This window comes from Eubalaena glacialis, chromosome 19 (genome assembly GCF_028564815.1).
Source record: "Eubalaena glacialis isolate mEubGla1 chromosome 19, mEubGla1.1.hap2.+ XY, whole genome shotgun sequence".
NCBI lineage: Eukaryota > Metazoa > Chordata > Mammalia > Artiodactyla > Balaenidae > Eubalaena > Eubalaena glacialis.
This window is the reverse complement of record NC_083734.1, coordinates 14,083,716-14,102,223: the sequence shown is the minus strand read 5'-3', so window position 1 is coordinate 14,102,223 and position 18,508 is coordinate 14,083,716. Positions and strand designations below refer to the sequence as shown.

General features: G+C 55.4%; 2 protein-coding genes across 3 annotated transcripts; both read left to right on the top strand.

The window, feature by feature from the left end:
• The first annotated feature begins 1,614 nt into the window (after positions 1-1,614).
• Positions 1,615-12,725, top strand: DPH1 (diphthamide biosynthesis 1). Of its 2 annotated transcripts, none has more exons than XM_061174912.1 (14): positions 1,615-1,649; positions 2,419-2,515; positions 4,326-4,496; positions 4,616-4,679; positions 6,274-6,395; positions 6,818-6,975; positions 7,105-7,226; positions 9,107-9,175; positions 9,907-10,063; positions 10,196-10,296; positions 11,154-11,232; positions 11,513-11,653; positions 11,824-11,931; positions 12,638-12,725. In XM_061174912.1, the coding sequence occupies exons 2-13, from the start codon at positions 2,455-2,457 to the stop codon at positions 11,911-11,913; spliced, it is 1,335 nt and encodes a 444-aa protein (XP_061030895.1). In that variant the 5' UTR covers positions 1,615-1,649; positions 2,419-2,454; the 3' UTR covers positions 11,914-11,931; positions 12,638-12,725. The 2 variants fall into 2 exon arrangements, with proteins under 2 accessions (XP_061030895.1, XP_061030896.1); XM_061174913.1 differs by having other exon boundaries at positions 1,620-1,649; positions 4,344-4,496.
• Positions 11,942-13,466, top strand: OVCA2 (OVCA2 serine hydrolase domain containing). Its single transcript, XM_061174914.1, has 2 exons — positions 11,942-12,286; positions 12,638-13,466. Exons 1-2 carry the CDS (start codon positions 11,977-11,979, stop codon positions 13,135-13,137), a joined length of 810 nt encoding a protein of 269 aa, XP_061030897.1. The 5' UTR covers positions 11,942-11,976; the 3' UTR covers positions 13,138-13,466.
• Positions 13,467-18,508: the final 5,042 nt, after the last annotated feature.

The following is an 18,508-nucleotide window of genomic DNA, read 5'->3' as shown; positions in this document are numbered from 1 at the left end:
ACATCAGGGCTTCCCTGGTGGCGCAGTGGTTAAGAATCCTCCTGCCAATGCAGGGGACATGGGTTTGAGCCCTGGTCCAGGAAGATCCCACATGCCGCGGAGCAACTAAGCCTGTACGCCACAATTACTAAGCCTGCACCCTAGAGCCCCCGAGCCACAACTACTGAAGCCCGCGCGCCTAGAGCCCATGCTCTGCACCGCGATAAGAAGCCTGCGCACCACGAGTGCAGCAACGAAGACCCAATGCAGCCATAAATAAATAAATGAATAAAATCTATATAAAAAAATGGTCCACATCAAAAAAAAAATCTTAAAAAAAAAATTGGTCCATCTTGTTGTGGGAAAAGAAGGTGAGGTATTCTCTTAGCCTCCACCAGCTGCAGAGCTGGACTGAGCCACCCATCTGAGCCCTGCCAGGCAGACACTAGCTGAACTCGATGATGCTGAGAGCTGCAGAGGCCCTCCACCAGTAAACCAATGTCAGGGAGGTTGAACAGCTTGACCAGCATCTCACAGCAGATCAGTGCCAAAGTATGGGCCTGAATCAGGGTGTGCTGATCCTCCTTCCACCTCGTCAAGCCGCCTCCCCATGACCCCCTGCCCCACAATCTCCAGTATCTTAGGCAAAGTTGACTGGGGCTGGGCGTGAGTGTGAGAAGCAGAGTTATTTCAGTCCTCTGGCTGGGTGCTGTTTTGGAGTCCAGCCAGGGAGTGGGGGCGACCGTGGGTGGGTGTTTTAGTTTAATGTGGGGGTAGCACTGTGCCCGCCTTCTTGTCAGGCAGTAATTACTCAGACTGCTGAGTAACTCTGGCAGGGAGACCCCCATGGACAGATGGAGGTGTTCTCTGCCTAAGTTGAATGACAGCCCCCAATGTCCTGCACTGCAGGGTCTTGGGGCACATGCTCATTTCCTAATGGGTGCCAGGGCAACTCATTTAGGACAGGGGGTGTGGGGCAATGTTATAAAAGGATGGGGGACTTCTATCACCAGTGGGCCCACCTCTGCCTAGGGAAAGGCCCTAAGGGATACAGGGCCTGCTAGGGAGAAGCCATTACTCTGCTGGAGCCAGTTTTTCCCCCTTGGAACTCACAGCTGCAGCCAGAGCTAAAGCTGCCCACAGGCTGGGCCTTAGTGTCCTGAATGGGGAGGGGCCGGACTCACGGGGTCCCTGGAATTGAGATCCTACACCCTGGGGGTCCAGAGAACCTGAGGGAATGGGAAAGTGCAGGCTGGACTCTTATCAAGCTGATGGGGTGTTCCTTGGACCCATGTTGGCCACATTCCTGTCCAAAGCTGTGATTGTCCTAAGAGCATCAGTTGGTGGTCTGAGGGGCAGAGCACTGACCCCTTCTGGTCCTCCCCTTGGCTGCTCATTCCCAGCCTTCCCAGCCACCTCTCCTCTCTGGGCAGTCTCCCAGGCAAGGCCTGTCCCTGGCTGCTTGTTTTTCACTTCTCCATGCACCTTAATTAGGAGTTTCCAAGCAGGGAGGGCCTCCAGGGGAGCCCGAGGCCACAGAGCGCATTAAAGGGCCAGCTGTGCTCACATAGAGAGCAGAGAGGAAGACGGTGCCAGAGGGCTGCATGGGCAAACGGCCCTGGGGGACGATTGCTCTATGGGGCAGACCTTGCTGAAAGCCAGTCCTGCAGGTACTCTGCTCTTCCAAATGTCAAGGCTGTCTCACTGGCTACCCTGCCTTCTCTTTGGGATTCCAGGAGCTTATGCCACTGATCAGGAGAAAGGCTTCCTAGGCCTGAGGGGCAGCCTAGGCAGGGCAAACGTTGGCCAGAATCCCGAAGGTTTAGGCAGTCGAGTCCTTAGACTTCCCCACTCTCCCAGGAAAGCACCTTCAGGCTGGGGGCCTTCCCCTGGTAGCAGTTTATCACAGGTGAACCTTCCACACTGTCGGTTCTAAAGGTGTAAGGGCAACCCAGCGCTCCGGAAACCGGCACCAAGACTCAACTTGGAACTGGCTCGGTGGGTGCTGAGTTCTGTCCTGTCCGAGCAATGGGGTCCTCTGAGGCAGGGAATGCGGCCCCACCCATAGGCATCCAGCGCTTATCAAGAGGGGGGAGAGATTGAGGGGAGCTGAAGGAGGACCCTGTGGTGTCCCCATTTACAAGACTCCACCCGCAGAACTGGGGTAGGGAGTCGGCAAATAGGAGGGCACTTGTCCGGGAGAACCATGTTCAAGCTGCCCGGAAGGGGAGGAGGGGACAGGGTCGCCGGGAGAACGCAACTGCTGTGGCCGGAGACCACTAGGGGCTCCCGAGAGTCTCGACCTTCCCGGCTGACCTGGGGGTCCACTGTAGCCCCACCCCTATCTTTCTCCTTCACGGTCCCCGCCCCGCAAATCCCCGCCCCTCGCTGGCCGATCGGCGATCGATCGCACTGTCTGCGCTCTCCTCGTTCTTCTAGCGCTGTCTTTTTGGTACCAACGTGGGCAAGCTGGTAATGGCGGCGCTGGTTGCGGCCGAGGCCACAGAGTCCGGCAGCCGAAACGGCCCGGGCAGAGGTGGGTGCTAAAACGCTGCGGCCTCCGGACCTCGCATCTCGGGGTAGGGCCCCCAAGTCAGGGACAGGACCCTTTAATGGCGGCGGCGCGTTTCTCCTCCAGACCCGGAAGGCCTTGCCGTCGCTCGCTCTGGGCGGCTGTCGCTGGAGTCCAGGACGACAGGTCTTTCTTTTGCAGCCTTAGGGCACGATCGGGAGCAGCCCCTCCTAGGAGCTTGTAGTCCTCAAGCCGGAAACGCTACCCCCCCTGCCTTGGCGGGCAGACAGACGCCTGAAGACTCACGGATAAGACGTACCCGACGGGGAGGGAAGGAGCCAGGCGCGTTGCCCTGGGCATTACACAAGTGTGCCTTCGGGGAATGCTTCAGGAAAGATGCACAAGGTTTCATTCACCTGGCACTTATTGAGCGCCCGCTGAATGCCAGGCCTGTGCTAGGTGCAGGGACTAGACTGCAGCCCTGCCCTCAGGGATCTCACAGTCTACCGAGGAATGCTGACGTAAACAGAAGGTTACAGCCAAATGATAAAGAAGGAAGCGCCTACTGGCCCTTGGGACAAATCGAGCTGCTACGACTAGCAGCTCCCACACCCCAACAACCACAGGGGACTTGGGCCTCTGCCACAGGAGCTTCTGAGAGGGGCGGGCCCAGAGACGCAGGCTTGTGTTTCATGGCCTTTGAAACATCTGAACAAGTACCATAGCAGTGGTAACATTCAAATCTGGACTTAGGGTCCCAAGCCTGCCATTCTAGTTCTCCACTGCACCATCACCACCACCACCACCACCCATGCATCAGCCCTCCGCCACCCCCCTCTCCCGCCAACACACACACAGAGGCTGAAGTGTCAGGTCTGGCAGGATCCCTGGCAGAAGTTCTGGCAAATAGTACAGGCTCAATAAATACTCGCTGAATAAATTCATTTCTCTCCTTGTCACATTCCCAAACTGTCTGGTGCCTAAAGGGATACCAGGGTTGGGCTAAACTGAATTATGGGGAGTAGGATGCAGATAAAGGGCTGCAGCCTTCCTAAAGGGCTACAATGTTTCTTCTTCTTTAATCAGGGGTTTGTAATTATTTCTGTACCTGCATTTGCCGCCACTAGACTACTAGGCCCTAAAGGGCAAGGTCACTTTTCTGTCCTTACCTGTTTGCCCACAGTCCTGACTAGAGTGTATTCTTTCCATCCTTCCTGGGGTGGGAAGTGGGGTAGAATGATGGAACTGGGGAACTTGTTAAGTCAGTTAAATGTATGGTGTTTATTTCCCTTTTGAATGAGGAGAGGGAAGAGTGCAGGAATTAACCAGTGTAGACATAGTCAGTGGGACTCAAGTAAGGAAGGCAGTCTTTTAAATTAGTACTTACAACAGTTTGCTTATAGATCTCATATCTAGGATCTCAGAACTTCAAGGTGTTCTCAGGGGCTGGGAGGAGAGGGACATTTTCCCAGACTGGTTGGGCTGGCTGGGCTCTTGGGGTTTCCTCAGGATTGTTCTCTATCAAGGAGCAGTTGTGTGGACTTTTTTTTCATTTGCCTCTCAGTTGAGTCCCCTGGTGTCAACTTACTCTCCTGAGGTAAGAGCTGAGCCACACGCTCAAGTCCTTGATTCCCAATAATCTCATAACATGGAAATTAATTATACAGATTTCCTCTTAGCTTAATAGGTTGTCTTTCTAGCTTCAGGATGAACTCAGTGGGGAAGAAGGCTGGGCCAATCCCCTTGGCATCTAGGATCTGGGCCTTAAACTTGGGTGGTGGTAACAGCTCACTCAGGTCTGGCTGTGGTTTAGGCCAGGCACCAACCAACTCAGGCCTTGCACTCATCCTAGGTCGAGCCCCTTGGGGCCGCTTGGCCAATCAGATACCCCCTGAGATCCTGAACAATCCCCAGCTGCAGGCAGCCATTCAAGTCCTGCCTTCCAACTATAACTTTGAGATTCCCAAGACCATCTGGAGGATCCAACAGGCCCAGGCCAAGAAGGGTGAGCCCATAAGCTTTGAGCGGGGGTGGGGGAGGAGAGGTTGCCTGGCCGAGCCAGGGGCAGCGTCCCATCCCAGTCTCTTCCCAGCCCTCTGCTCATGTCTCTGCTCTGTCTTGCAGTGGCCTTACAAATGCCTGAAGGCCTCCTCCTCTTCGCCTGTACCATTGTGGATATCTTGGAAAGGTGAGCCTTGGGCCACTGACGAAGCTGAACCAAGACCTTCCCCATGTCCATTACAGCTCTGCCTGTTGGCATCATTTTTTCCTTCTGGACCTCTGCCTTACCGTGTTCCTTCCCACAGCCATACACACACCAAGGGAAAAACCCCAAACTAAACTCCTAGCCTGCTGCAATCCCTGCTTGTCTCTATAAATCTCCCCTTCCCTAAAAGAAATTGGGAGGGAGAAATGAGTCAATTCCAGTATCTTCAAAGGTGGGCCCACAGCAGGTGGTGGAGCCTGAGGAAGAAGCTAAGAGTCCTCAGAGTTGACCCTGCAGTGGGCTGGGTGGTCAGCGTGGGGTCTGGCTTGGGGGAAACTTTTTCTCTGGCACATTTGGAGGAGTGAGGCAAGAGGGGCTTGGCAGAGGGAGAAGCGCATAGGAGATGGTATTCAGTTCCTCTACCTCCCTCATCTAAGTTTCTTCAATACAATGAGCCATCCTTGGGAGGGGGGTGAGTGCTCAGCCATCTGGAACCAGCACAGGAACAGGGAGGGTGAAAGAAGAAAGGGGAGGTCACCTCGTGATGGGAACCTCCCACTTCCCTGCTGCTGCCCTACCCCCACCCTGCTCCTCATCCCCGCCGCCACAGACTCACTTCCCTGCTCCCACCCTCTTGCCCCTTGGGGATGCTCTCTCGGGCTCGGGCCAATTTGCATACATTTTAATCTATAAAAAATTAAGTGCTCTGGCTGACTCAGATGCCTGGGCTGCATTCTAAGGAGCTGAATTATCTGCTTCTGTGCACAGCCTGATTTGGGGAGGGGGGGGGAGCTGCCTGGCAGCAGCTCAGCTTTCCGCACCACACCCCCAGGAGAGGAATGGGGAGACCCCCTGACACTGAGCCAGACTCCACGCCCCAGGGGTGGGTCTCAGGGAAGAGCTAGTCCTCTGGCCCCATTCCTGTGGTGAGTTCAGGGAGAGTGGGGTCTTCCCCAGCCACCCCATCCCCCAGTGATTCAGGCCTGGCAGCAGATCCCATGGCAATGTGCTGGCCAGAGCCCACTCTTCCTGACGCATGAGGGGTGTGGGTGGCGCCATGTGCTGCGGAGGAGCTGTCCATGGGTCCCCCCATCCCGGGCACAGAGGGCCCTGACTAAGGGTGGGGAGGTAGCAGGGGGTCTGGGCGACGGGCAGGCTATGTGTATCCACACACGCCTGCCCACACACGTCATGGTGCCAGGGTGTGGGAGTGGGTGTCTTTGCCCCTGTGTGCATGCTCATTGCTCTGGGTGGGAGGAGTTGGGGCGGCGGAGGTCTGTGTTTGACCCCCTGTATGCCAGGCTGAGGGTTGGGGGTCCCTCTTGCAGTCTGAGCCTGGGCAGAGGAATAAGGATGCTACAGAGTCCGTCCTCATACAGCTACGGTTCCAGGAGCTGCTGCCAGGCCTGGGGGAGGTAGCAGCTGGGCCCCTCCTACTCTGTTGGCAGAAGTGGCAGCTGCCAACCCAAGGGATTGGGAGAGGTAGGGAGAGTGGAGCGGGGCCCTGAGATACCTTCACAGTTAGGTTCTCTGCTACCTCCTTGTGTCACTGTCCCATTGTTCCCCACCCCAACAGGTTCACGGAGGCCGAAGTGATGGTTATGGGTGATGTGACCTACGGGGCTTGCTGTGTGGATGACTTTACTGCAAGGGCCCTGGGAGCTGATTTCCTGGTGCACTATGGCCACAGCTGCCTCGGTACGGCAGACCAGGACACCCAGACCCTGGCAGGGAGGTGGGACTGCACGCTCATCTCCATCACAGTGCCTTGTCCTGCTTGTATGCACAAGGTCCCTCCCGGTTTCTGGGATGGCCTTGGCCTTCCTGCACTGCAGGTGGATCTTTCCTTTGGATTTGGTTGCCTTGGAAACCATGCTGCTGTCCCAGATGCGGGTGTTTGAAAGGCTGTTGGTGGTAGAGCAGTCTGGGCCCCCAGCCGAGTGACAGAGATGGAGCTTCTAAAAGACCTGTGACAACACCCTCCCCACCTCCCCCAACCCCTCCCTCTAACCCTCAGGCTAAAGCCACTGGTCCTGGCTACTCAGAAACCTTGGCCCGGGCCAGGCCCTCTGCCCCTCCTGCCTTCCAAAACAGTCTCCTGAACTCTTCCCTCCTCCCAGTTCCCATGGACACCTCGGCCCAAGACTTCCGGGTGCTGTATGTCTTTGTGGACATCCGGATAGACACTGCCCACCTACTGGACTCTATCCGCCTCACCTTTCCCCCAGCCAGTGCCCTTGCGCTGGTCAGCACCATTCAGTTTGTGTCAACTTTGCAGGTAAGTGGGCAGACAGTGGCCAGTCTCCAGGCTCTTCCTGGATCCCCATGGCAGGTGCTCCAGGCTGGTCCTATGGCCCTGCCTCTCCTTCCCCATCCACTTGCTTCCCTTCCCTCATTATCCCTACAGGCAGCTGCCCAAGAGCTGAAAGCTGAGTATCGTGTGAGTGTCCCACAGTGCAAGCCCCTGTCCCCTGGGGAGATCCTGGGCTGCACGTCCCCCCGTCTACCCAAGGAGGTGGAGGCTGTTGTGTAAGTGAAAAATGGGGTGCCGGTCATAGAGACGTAAGAAATGTACCCTAGGAGGGAGCTGAGGTTCATCATCCAGGGAAGGAAACTGAGTCTAAAGCTCCTTAGCCATTCGATCAAGGTCACCTTGCAAGATGGGGACCAAATAGGGTTTCAGGTTTCCTGTCTCCCTCTCCAGTGCTCTGTCCAACATCCAGAAGGCTACGCCCAGGGTGGAGCAGGAATCAGGGCCTGATGGGGGGATGAGGGTGGGCTAGAAATGGTGGGAATATAATTGGAGAAGATGGATGGGCACGCCCAGGCTGCAGCCCCATTAATTTAGCATCCGGACAGCTAACAAGCAGGAGCAGCATGTCTCCTGCTGCCTAATTATTTGAGGTAATGGAAATGCTTAATGTTGTGTGAACGCAGCCAGCCCCAGAGCCGACAGCTCCCCCGGCTAAGACTGGGGAGGGGAGCCCCATTGCCAGCTAATGGCAGGGAAGGAGGGAGGGGCACTCCCCGGACTCAGCCCCACCTCTGGGGCTGCTGCTGCTCCCACAAGCCTTGCTGCACCCACACAGGACATCCCTGCCCCTAGCAGGCCCACCTCAGGGCCTTCCCCAGCCCAGACCTGGGAGCCCTGCTCCCTGAGGGGCATTCCCCCTGTGCCTGTGCCTACATAACTCTGAGCTCATAGATGCCTACTCCTGGGGGCGTCATGGTGTGTGTTGGAAGGAGAGACACCCTGAGTGTTGGCCAGTCATCAAAATTTGGTGTGATCTCCAAGACAGAAGGAGCTGCCATGCAGATTGTCTTCCATGCTCTGGCCTCTCCATGGTCTGGGAAGGTACTGTTAGGGACAGCATCTCCTAGGCATGCTTGGTACAGCCTGATGGGTAAGCCTAGAATCAAGTCCCAGATATACTGCTTAATAGCTGTGTGACTTTGGGCAAGTTTCTTAACATCCCTGAACCTCACTTGTATCTTTTGTGAAATGGGGATACTATAGGTAGCAGCTTGGAGGATTACCTGATAGGACTGAGTGAAGTCATACATGTCAGGTGTTTAGCCCAGGCCTGGTACACGGAAGGCACAAGCCCAGTAAACAGTGGCTGTTACTACAACTCAATAACTGGACCCAAGAGCTAGTTTGGGCAGAGAGTAGCCAGTATATACCCTGAAAGCTCACTTGTGGCATAGATGACACCCTGAACACTACTTCCCACATCTGTATTGAGCTAGGTGAGGGAGAATCTGTCACTCCACCTCCAAGTTAGGATCTAGATCTAGAGCCTTACCATGGCCTTGGCTGTCCCTTTACTCTTCCCCCCAGAAGGTCGGGGTGGGGAGAGGTGCAGTTCTTAGATTCTGCATTACATAGCTAGAGGGGCCTTAATGGTCATCCAATTCAAACTTATTTTACATGTGAAAAAACCAGGATGGGGGTCTTCCCTGGTGGCGCAGTGGTTAAGAATCCACCTGCCAACGCAGGGGACACGGGTTCCATCCCTGGTCCAGGAAGATCCCACATGGGGAGGAGCAACTAAGCCCATGCGCCACAACTACTGAAGCCCGCGTGCCTAGAACCCATGCTCCACAACAAGAGAAGCCATCTCAGTAAGAAGCCCGTGCACCACAACGAAGAGTAGACCCCACTCGCCGCAACTAGAGAAAGCCGGCGCACAGCAACAAAGACCCAACGCAGCCAAAAAAACCCAAAAACAAAACAGGGCGGGTGGGGTGGGGTGAGGGGGGCGGTGTGTGTGAAATGATGCTTTGTCCCAGTTCACATACACAGTCAGCAGCATAGCCAGGAACTCAGTCCTCTGGACCTCCGAGCCAGTGCCTGCTTCTTCTGGTGCCCCACCCCACACTTACTGTCCCCTTTCTCCCCCCTGCAGATATCTTGGAGATGGCCGCTTCCATCTGGAGTCTGTCATGATTGCCAACCCCAGTGTCCCCGCTTATCGGTATGGACTGAGCTGGGCTGACCAGCTGGGAAGGGGGTGGGGTTCCCTGCCACTGAAACCCTCAATCAGCCCAAACTTCCTCATCCCTTGGCCACTTAACAGCCCCCGGCCCTAAGGATCTGAGGCACTTGGGTTCTGAATCTGGGTATCAGGAGAAGGGTTGCTGCTGCGCAGCACCTACCCATCCCCTGGAATCACACCTGGATCCTAGACCCCTCTCCCACTCTTGCCTGCTCGAGTTGTGGAACTGATCTTCCCAAAGACAATCTCTGCTCTTGCCTCTGTTCTTTTTTTTTTTTTTTAATTTTAAAAATTATTTATTTATTTATTTATTTATGGCTGTGTTGGGTCTTCGTTTCTGTGCAAGGGTTTTCTCTAGTTGTGGCAAGTGGGGGCCACTCTTCATCGCCGATGCGCGGGCCTCTCACTATCGCGGCCTCTCCTGTTGCGGAGCACAGGCTCCAGACGTGCAGGCTCAGTAATTGTGGCTCACGGGCCCAGCTGCTCCGCGGCATGTGGGATCTTCCCAGACCAGGGCTCGAACCCGTGTCCCCTGCATTGGCAGACGGATTCTTAACCACTGCGCCACCAGGGAAGCCCTTGCCTCTGTTCTTAATTGCCTGCATGGAGTCTGAGGGTTCAGGAGACCAAGGGGCCGAGTCAGGGAGCTGTGTATATAGCACAAATCCTGTAAGTGGCTGTCACTGTGACCATGACAGCTTCTTTTCCAGATACGACCCGTACAGCAAAGTCCTGTCCAGAGAGCACTATGACTACCAGCGCATGCAGGCCAACCGCCAAGAAGCCATAGCCTCTGCCCGCTCAGCTAAATCCTGGGGTCTCATCCTGGGCACTTTGGGCCGCCAGGGCAGTCCCAAGATTCTGGAGGTCAGAGGGCTCGGGATGGCCTCTGGAAAAGAGGACTAACTGGGAACCGAGGTGGGAAAATCAGTAGCCTAAGGGATTTAGCTTTGGCTGCTTGATCATGGGGACCCCAGCTCTGCCTCCCTCTCCCAACAGCACCTGGAATCTCGGCTCCGAGCCTTGGGACTTCCCTTCGTGAGGCTGCTGCTCTCTGAGATCTTCCCCAGCAAGCTTAGCCTTCTTCCTGAGGTGGATGTGTACGTTTCCCCACCTTACCTGTCTAGCTATGACTCTGGCTAAAAAAGCTTAGAATCTGGGTCCTGCCCAGCACCTATTGAAGGCTGGAGTCGGTGCTTCCATGATCATGAAATTTTAGTGTTTACAGAGCACTTGTCCAGCAGGGACTACCTTTGGCTGTGGGTCTTCCCTACTTTGTCTGGCTTGGGGGCTCACAGGCAACGGCAGCATCATAGTCATTCTGCATGAGGTGAGTTGGAGGGGTGGTTGGCACCTGCACTGTACCAGGCACTAAATTTGATTCTGGGGATATTATTGCAAATGAGCTGCCCAGGCCCTCCCTTCAGAAAGCTCATAGTCAGTGGAGGAAATGGGAGAAAACAAGCAACACCATAGTGTTATTCTTTTTTTCTTTTTTAAACATACTTATTTATTTATTTTTGGCTGTGTTGGGTCTTCGTTGCTGGGCGTGGGCTTCCTCTAGTCGCAGCGAGCGGGGGCTACTCTTCGTTGCGGTGTGGTGGCTTCTCGTTGCGGAGCATGGGCTCTAGGCATGCGGGCTTCAGTAGTTGTGGCTCGCAGGCTCTAGAGTGCAGGCTTAGTAATTGTGGCGCACAGGCTTAGCTGCTCCGCAGCATGTGGGATCTTCCTGGACCAGGGCTCGAACTCGTGTCCCCTGCATTGGCAGGCGGATTCTTAACCACTGTGCCACCAGGGAAGTCCCCATAGTGTTATTCTAAACAGCAGTAGGTGACAGTCTTTACTTTAGAATAGTAAGCACCCATTGGCTGTGTTGGGGACACAGCCATGTTCTTCAGCATGCTGCCCAGGAACAGGGGGACCCCCCCCTTGGATCTGATGTGACTTCCCCTCCCAGGTGGGTGCAGGTGGCATGTCCACGCCTCTCCATTGACTGGGGCACAGCCTTCCCCAAGCCGCTGCTCACACCCTATGAGGTAACACCACGTTTTGAAAATCCCTGGGAGAGAGTGGGCTTTGCTCCTAGTTCTGTATAGGAAGGGATCCGAAGTGGGGTGGGTGGGCAGCACTTAGTTACAGCTGAGCCACTTCCTAGCTGTGTGGCCTTGGAAGTCCCTTCACCTCTCTGAACCTCACATTTCCTCTCTGTGCTATAGGGATATAGTAGGATCTTCGTAGGCCGTCGTGAGGGCAGAATTAAATAATCCTGCGTAGAAAAATGTTGGCAGATGTTACTGTCCGGTGTTTCTCCTCTAGGCGGCAGTGGCCCTGAGGGACATTCCCTGGCAGCAGCCCTACCCTATGGACTTCTACGCCGGCAGCTCCTTGGGGCCGTGGACGGTGAACCACGGGCGGGATCGGCTGCTCCAGCACCCGGGCCGGCCGGCGCTGGGGAAGGTAGGAAGGAACCTTAAGGAGGGCGGAGAGGCTTGGGCGCGGCCAGACATTGGCCGCCTCCTTGGTGACGCGAGCCGAGCCCGCCGCCCTGCGGCCGCTACGGGAAATGCGTGTCAGCGGGGTGGGGAACGTCGCGGAAGCGGGACCGTGACCAAAGTCGGCCACCTCAGGTTCAGGAGAGGCCCGCGCGCCCCTTTCCAGCCGTGGCTTGCGAGGCTTGCAGCTGCAGAGACGAGGAGGTCGCGCCGCTCGCTCCCTGAAGCGCTCCTTGGTCCCAGGTATCAGCCCCAGCTCTGGCCGGGCCGCACCCTCTCTCCGTTGTCATGGCAACGCCCACTCTCTCTGAGGCCCGCCTCCAGGGTGGTGCCGGCATTGGGTTCCGCCCCCTTATGTTCAACTTCCGCTCGGGGAAAGACCGCTTCCGGTCCCTCTGGCGCTTGCCCGGAATTATGGCTACGTCTCAACCTCTGCGGGTCTTGTGTCTGGCCGGTTTTCGGCAGAGCGAGCGGGGCTTCCGCGAGAAGACTGGAGCGCTGCGGAAGGTGCTGCGGGGCCGCGCAGAGCTCGTGTGCCTCAGCGGCCCGCACCCGGTCGCGGACGCAGCGGGCCCTGAGGGCGCTGGGCCAGACCCCGGTGAGATGAGCCCTGCCCGGAAATGCGCTCAGAGTCTTCTCTGTCTTGCCTCGTCCCCGTAACGCCTGCCTGCACACAGCCACCCTTGCCCTCCCCTCATTCCTGCCACCCTCCCATCTCATTCTGCCTATGCCCTCCATCCCTCCCACCCCAGCCCCTCGCTCAAATTCCAGCCTGGCCCTCCCAGACTTCCACCTTGTCTCCTCTCCAGGTCAGTCTGTTCCCCCCTCATTTTCCCCAGACTTTATTCTTTCCTTCAGCCTCCTCTCTTTCCCTCACTCCCTTTCTCATTTCTCTCCCCTTGGATTTACCCTTTCCCTAACTCTGAACTCTTCCCCCTCATCGCTGTAGGGCCCTGCCCTCCGGAGGAGCAACCTCGAGGCTGGTGGTTTTCCAAACAGGAGGCAGACGTTTTCTCGGCACTGGAAGAGCCCACGGTGTGCAGAGGTCTGGAGGAAGCCCTGGGAACGGTGGCACAAGCATTGAGCAAGCTGGGGCCTTTCGATGGGATCCTTGGTTTCAGCCAGGGGGCCGCGCTAGCAGCCCTTGTGTGTGCCCTTGGCCAAGCCGGCGATCCCCGCTTCCCTTTGCCCCGGTTTATCATCCTGGTATCTGGTTTCTGCCCCCGGGGCCTTGGCCTCAAGGAAGCCATCCTGCAGGGCCCCTTGTCACTGCCTTCCCTCCATGTTTTTGGGGACACCGACCGCGTCATCCCCTCTCAGGAGAGTATGCAACTGTGTAGCCGATTCGCTGGAGCCATCGCCCTCACCCACTCTGGTGGCCACTTCATTCCGGCAGCCGCGCCCCAGCGCCAGGCCTACCTCCAGTTCTTGGACCAGTTTGCAGAGTGAAAGATCAACAAATGCCTTTGCCTCTGCATTCCCTCTCCACCCCCCACCCCCTAATGGGGACACATGACCTTGATGCAGCCTCTATAATCCCTGTCCTCCCCTTCTTTCCCCTACTGTGATCTCAAGAGACAAATATCAATACTTAAGACTCATATAAGCCCAGCTCTGCACTCAAGAAAAAGAGGATTAGGAAGCCTAATGGACTTTGACCATGGCATCTGATATTCAAATATGTAAAATGTCAGTAGAGCCCTGGATGAGTGGAGGGTAACACGAAAAGCAGAGACTGGCAGCACTGTGACTGCCACACAATAAAGTGGTGATTTGGATTTTGAGCATCTTTTCCCTGGTATACACAGGAAAACTCATTTTATTTAAAAAAAAAAAGTGGATTCCTCGCCATCCACACAGCCTCCAGGGCAGCACCAAGCAGGGAGGTGTTTCCAGTTATGAACCCCCAGGACAAGCTCAAGCATGTGTGCACGTAGACACTTACACATTACTGGTGGAAGTCTTAAGTCCCAACCTGAAAGAAAGGAGGCCTCCCTGAAGCAGGGAAGAATTTACATCTGAGAAGTTTGGGGAAGAGATCAATTGGCAGGGCTCTGCCTGGGCCATACTGAGTTTTGGCTTCCTCCATCCTGATCCCTAAGAGTTTGTGTTGGCCTGTCAAAACCTGGCTTCATATGTTCTCTGCTCTCTCCACCATAACAGTCTTCCCCCTCCGAACTATGAGCTTGAAGGGTGGGATGGTGCTAGACCTTGATGGAAGCCAAAGACAGCACAGAAGTAACCTTCTTCTAAACTTGACCCTATTTGCAGCGTTTGAGATTGATGCTACTCTGTAGAGATTGCAGCCAAGGCCTAAGCAGCCCATCTGGTTTGAAAGTGCTGTTATTCCTAGACACTCTAAAGACTGCTTACTTCAGCCATTTCCCCCACTTCCAGGGCCTTCATCCCCAGCCTGCCCTGCCTCTGCAGACTCACCAGCTTGTTCCTTTTCTGGAAGATCGCAACAGGCCCTATCTGGCCCTCAAGCATGGCTGCCCCAAGTAGTTTAGTAATTGAGCAGGAATTGAGACTAGGAGATTGTAGCACAAATACTCTAGCCCATCCTGAGACAAGACAAATAGTCTGAAATCACCTGTAATTCTGAGTTCTTCACAACGGACAGTAGCTGTCCAAGATTTTTTAAAAAGAAAAAAAAAAAAAAAGGCAGGAGTTACCTGCCCAGACAGACCCAGTTTACTGAGTCTGGAACCTTTACAGCAGAAAGTGGGGTTGGGGAGAAAGTTCTCCCTTGCTACAGTCTGCTACTGCCTTGTTCTTGGTGGGGTTTTTTTTGTTTTGTTTTTGGTTGTTTTAAAGGGATCCCTTCCTTGGCAAAAGGAAGAGACTGAAATGGACTGAATTACTCCTATAGACCTGTTGGCTTTGGCCCATAGAATTTTAGAAAAAGTTGGGATTATGATACTTAAAAATTTTGGAATTTCACACAAATTCAGATTCCTCGCTTCTCTGGAAATAAGCAGTTCAGGATGGAAAGCAGTGAGTAGATCCGCAGCTAAGGGCTCACATGCCCTCATGGCAATCACAGCAAGGCCCCAAGCGGTGAAAATGATGCCAACTTGGGATCATTGGAAGGAGTAAAGGAGAGAGGGAAAGACATTTGGGGAATGAATTTTAAGGCAGGGTTTAAAGTTGGAAGGGTGAAGTTGAAGACCAGAGCAGTGTCCGGTGGAGCAGAAGTGAGGAGGTAAAAATTCCCCTGAGAATCAAAATGTCTGACCTAGAAGGAAACAGATCATGTGGTCCACTGGTTCCCAACAAGTGAGATATGTCTTCTCCCATCATGCCCTCCAGGAACAATGGGGAATCTTAAGGGGTTATTCCTCCCACCCTCCACACAGATTCCATGGGCCATTTGCATCAGGATCATGTTAAACCTTGGATTCCTGGGGCCAACTCCAGAGCTACTGGGACCCAGGAATCTGCATTTTGACAAACCATCCTGGTCATTCTCATGCAATGAAATACTTGAAAGCCACCGCCTTAGAGAGTAGAGTGTAAGTCTCTGGTAAATACATGTAATTTTAAAAAGCCCCCATGTGATTCTCATGCAGTCCACTAGGGAAAGGGAAGAAGCTCTCCTGTTAAGAATCATTGATCTAACATTTTCAACTAAGGAAAATGAGGTCTAGAGGATAGGAAGAGGAATATAATTTATTGAGTGCTAACTATGCCAGACATTGTGCTAAGCAGAAGTTTTAGTTAGCTAGTTTAATCATCTCACAACTTCATAAGGTAGATACTGTTATTAACCTAATTTTACAACTGAGGAAAGAGGCACAGAGAGGCTAAGTAACTTACCCAAAGTTGGACTTTTGGGTAAGAGACTAACTCTTAATGGGACTAACTCCCATTCTTGACCTTTACTAGTCATTGTTTTCTCTGCTGCTTCACAGAAGATGAGCAGAGAGGCCACCACTCACTACTGTTGGACAGTATGTCCTGCGTGGGCCTCACCTTCCTAATCCATAAAATAGGTTGGCGGTGTGGTGCCCTAAGTGATTTTCAAGATACTAAAAAAACTCTTAACATTGTACAGTCAGTCCTTTGGTTTTTTCCCCTCTGTGACCACCTTCAGATGGGTTCAGACTGCAAAAGACTTTGTCTCTTCAAAACATCCCTACCATTTCTCTTTTCTACCTCTCACTCCACCTCTAGAGTTCCTAAAGCTCTTGGGAGAGAGAGTCCCTAAGCAAAGAACCCTCAACAGCCCCAGTCCTAGAGCTTCTGCTCAGAGAAATGTGTCCCCCTCCCCTGTTCATTCTAAGTGCCCAGAGCTGGGGTCTCCCACCACCACCACCCCCTTACAAGGACATAGTAGCCTAAGAGAATACTTAAGATAGAAATAGCTTTCTGCCGTTTGCAAAGATTTTTACTTATATGATCTTATTTGGTCCTCACAACAGGCCTGCCAGAAAGGAGGGATTATTATCTCATTTTACGGAAGGCTCAGAAACAACATGGCCCCTTAACAACCAGTTGATGGTGATGCCAGGTTGGACCGCCTGCTTCCCAGTGCACTCCTCCCATGTGCACACACTACAGTCTGCCCACAGATGTCCACCGGATTCCAGAATCAGGTGCACTTTAATCCAAGACCTCAGTGTCCTTGGGTGGGAAGAAGACAATGTGTGGGTGTTGATTAGCTGTGAAACCAGCACCAGCTGCCTTAGAAGTAGTTTAGAAAAGGAGGGGGTATGGAGAGGTAGAGAAAAATTGGATTAATGGGTGGCAGGGCTGGGTTGCATTAACCATGCCCAACACTGTCCCTTGGGAGGTCCTGAACCCAATAAACAGTCAGCCCGTGGGTGATGATGGTGGTGGCAGGTGACATGCAGAATGTTTTTGAAGAGGTCATTGCTTACACTTCACTGGCCCAAGAGGACTTCAGCTCCTCTGATATTTACTCCCTCTCTTTTGGGTTAATTTGAGACATTGTCTAAAACTGGAATACAGCATCTAAAGATAGACTGAGGTGAGGATGCTGGTATGTTCAGACAACCGGTTTAAGGACTGGTTAACTTTACAAGTTTTATGGCTTCCCTGAAGGGGAACCCTTCTTATCCTTCAAGACCCAGAGGGAAAAAGAGAGGGAAGAGGAGTGAGGGAAGGCTGTGACTCCATCAGGACATGGGTTCAAGGTTTACCCTTTGCCCTCTGCCTACTCAGCTAGGGGTTCCTGGAAGAATGAGGTCGTGGCGTATTCAGGAAAACTTCCCTCCGCCTACCCACTTCGGTCCCCAGGATGCAAACATTTTTCCAGGTCCTAGCAGCCTCCCTCCCACCAAGGAGATAAAAAGAACCCAAATCCCAGAACTACCCCTTCTCTCACAATCCCCTGGGTGCAGTACCTCGGCTAGGAGGACAGGACGGTCACTGAGGGGGACGGTCAGGCATACTCCGCAGACCGCGCTTCTCTGCCTCGGTGGATGCCCGGCTCCGGAGTAGCCCGCCTCCCTGCGCCTCACCTCCCGCCACCCCCGCAGACACATGGGCTCTCGACTTGCCGCCTCCGCTTCCTCCTGCTCCGAGTCTCCCCCATCCCGGCCCCGGCGGTGCGCTGCGCGGCGCGGCGCGTGGGCGTGCTGCGGGGCGACCATGGCTGTAGACTGTTACCTCCGGTTCCCACAGTAACAATCGAAAGCCACGGTTGCCCTGGAGACGCGGGGGCGGGGCGCGCGCTGCTGACGGCACCACGGCAGCTCCACTTAGGCTGACGTCAGGACCGCGGAGTGGGGGGACGGCGGCGGCGCTGGCGCGGGCGGGGGATGGCGCTCTCGGCAGGGGCCGGGCGCTGGACTCCTGGGGCTATGAGATGTGCGTGTAGGCCGGCAGCCCCTCAGTAGCCCTTGGGGACCGGGGACGGGACGGCTCGATGGCGGTGCCCACGCCGGATCAGCACCGCGGACAGCGGCGGCGCGGGCAGCGAGCGCGGGGCTGAGGGACCCTCGGGGACAGAGGGGCCGGGGGCGCGGCAGGTGGCCGGGTCCGCGGTCCTGGGGCGGGGCCAGGCGTCGGTGGCCGTGACTGGAGACTGTTACTGAGGGCGGCCCGGGCAGTAAGCAGTCTAGAGCCAAGGTGCCGGCGCGCTGCCCGGGCAGGGTGGCTCCGTCGCCCGCAGCTGGGGGCGCTGCTGCTCTTCCTCCCCCGCGTCTCCAGCCCTTCTCTGACCCAGCGCTTGCGGACAGGCACGTGGCCCTTGACGTCAAAACCCTGTGACGTCAAAGATGTCCCTGCAGAGAGGCACTTCCGGCTGCGGGGAAGGGGAGGGCGATGGGGGCGGGGCAGTCCGGCCGAGGCCCCGCCCCCGCCTGGTCCTGAGAGGACAGCTCCTCCTGCAGAGGCGGGAAGTTGGGGGCGCTGAGGGACCAGCTCGACGGGACGGGGAGGGGGCGCCCCCGGCTGAATGAGGGGAGGGGCCCCGAGAAAGCCGCGGCCAGGGCGGCGGGTAGGTGGGCGTCTGTCTCTCGCCGGCGCCCCAGCTCAGCCGACCGGGGGCAGCGAGGCTGAGTCACCGCTCTGCGGGGAGGAGAGGAGGGGGCGCATCTCCTGGGGCGCCAGCACCTTCGTCCCACTTTCTTGGGAGGATGGCGCAGGAGCTCCAGGAAGAGCCGCAGGGACTCTGAGGTCCGTCCTCTGACCGACGCTCCTCCGAAGTGGCTGCGTCTCCATCCGGGCGCAGGCAGGTGCTGCACAGGGTTCTGCGTACGCCTCCGGCTCCGGCTCCAGCAGTTGCGAGTGGACCCTCGTCCCCTCCACCCTGTCCCCAACCCCACCACCCCTTAGGGGCCCCTCTAACCTG

Coding starts and splice junctions, on each gene's coding strand:
- DPH1 (XM_061174912.1), top strand. CDS start 2,455: ATGGCGGCGCTGGTTGCGGCCGAGGCCACAGAGTCCGGCAGCCGAAAC. Junction 6,976..7,104: donor AGTTTGTGTCAACTTTGCAG/GTAAGTGGGCAG, acceptor TTATCCCTACAG/GCAGCTGCCCAAGAGCTGAA. Junction 10,064..10,195: donor GCAGTCCCAAGATTCTGGAG/GTCAGAGGGCTC, acceptor CTCTCCCAACAG/CACCTGGAATCTCGGCTCCG.
- OVCA2 (XM_061174914.1), top strand. CDS start 11,977: ATGGCAACGCCCACTCTCTCTGAGGCCCGCCTCCAGGGTGGTGCCGGC. Junction 12,287..12,637: donor GGGCGCTGGGCCAGACCCCG/GTGAGATGAGCC, acceptor TCATCGCTGTAG/GGCCCTGCCCTCCGGAGGAG.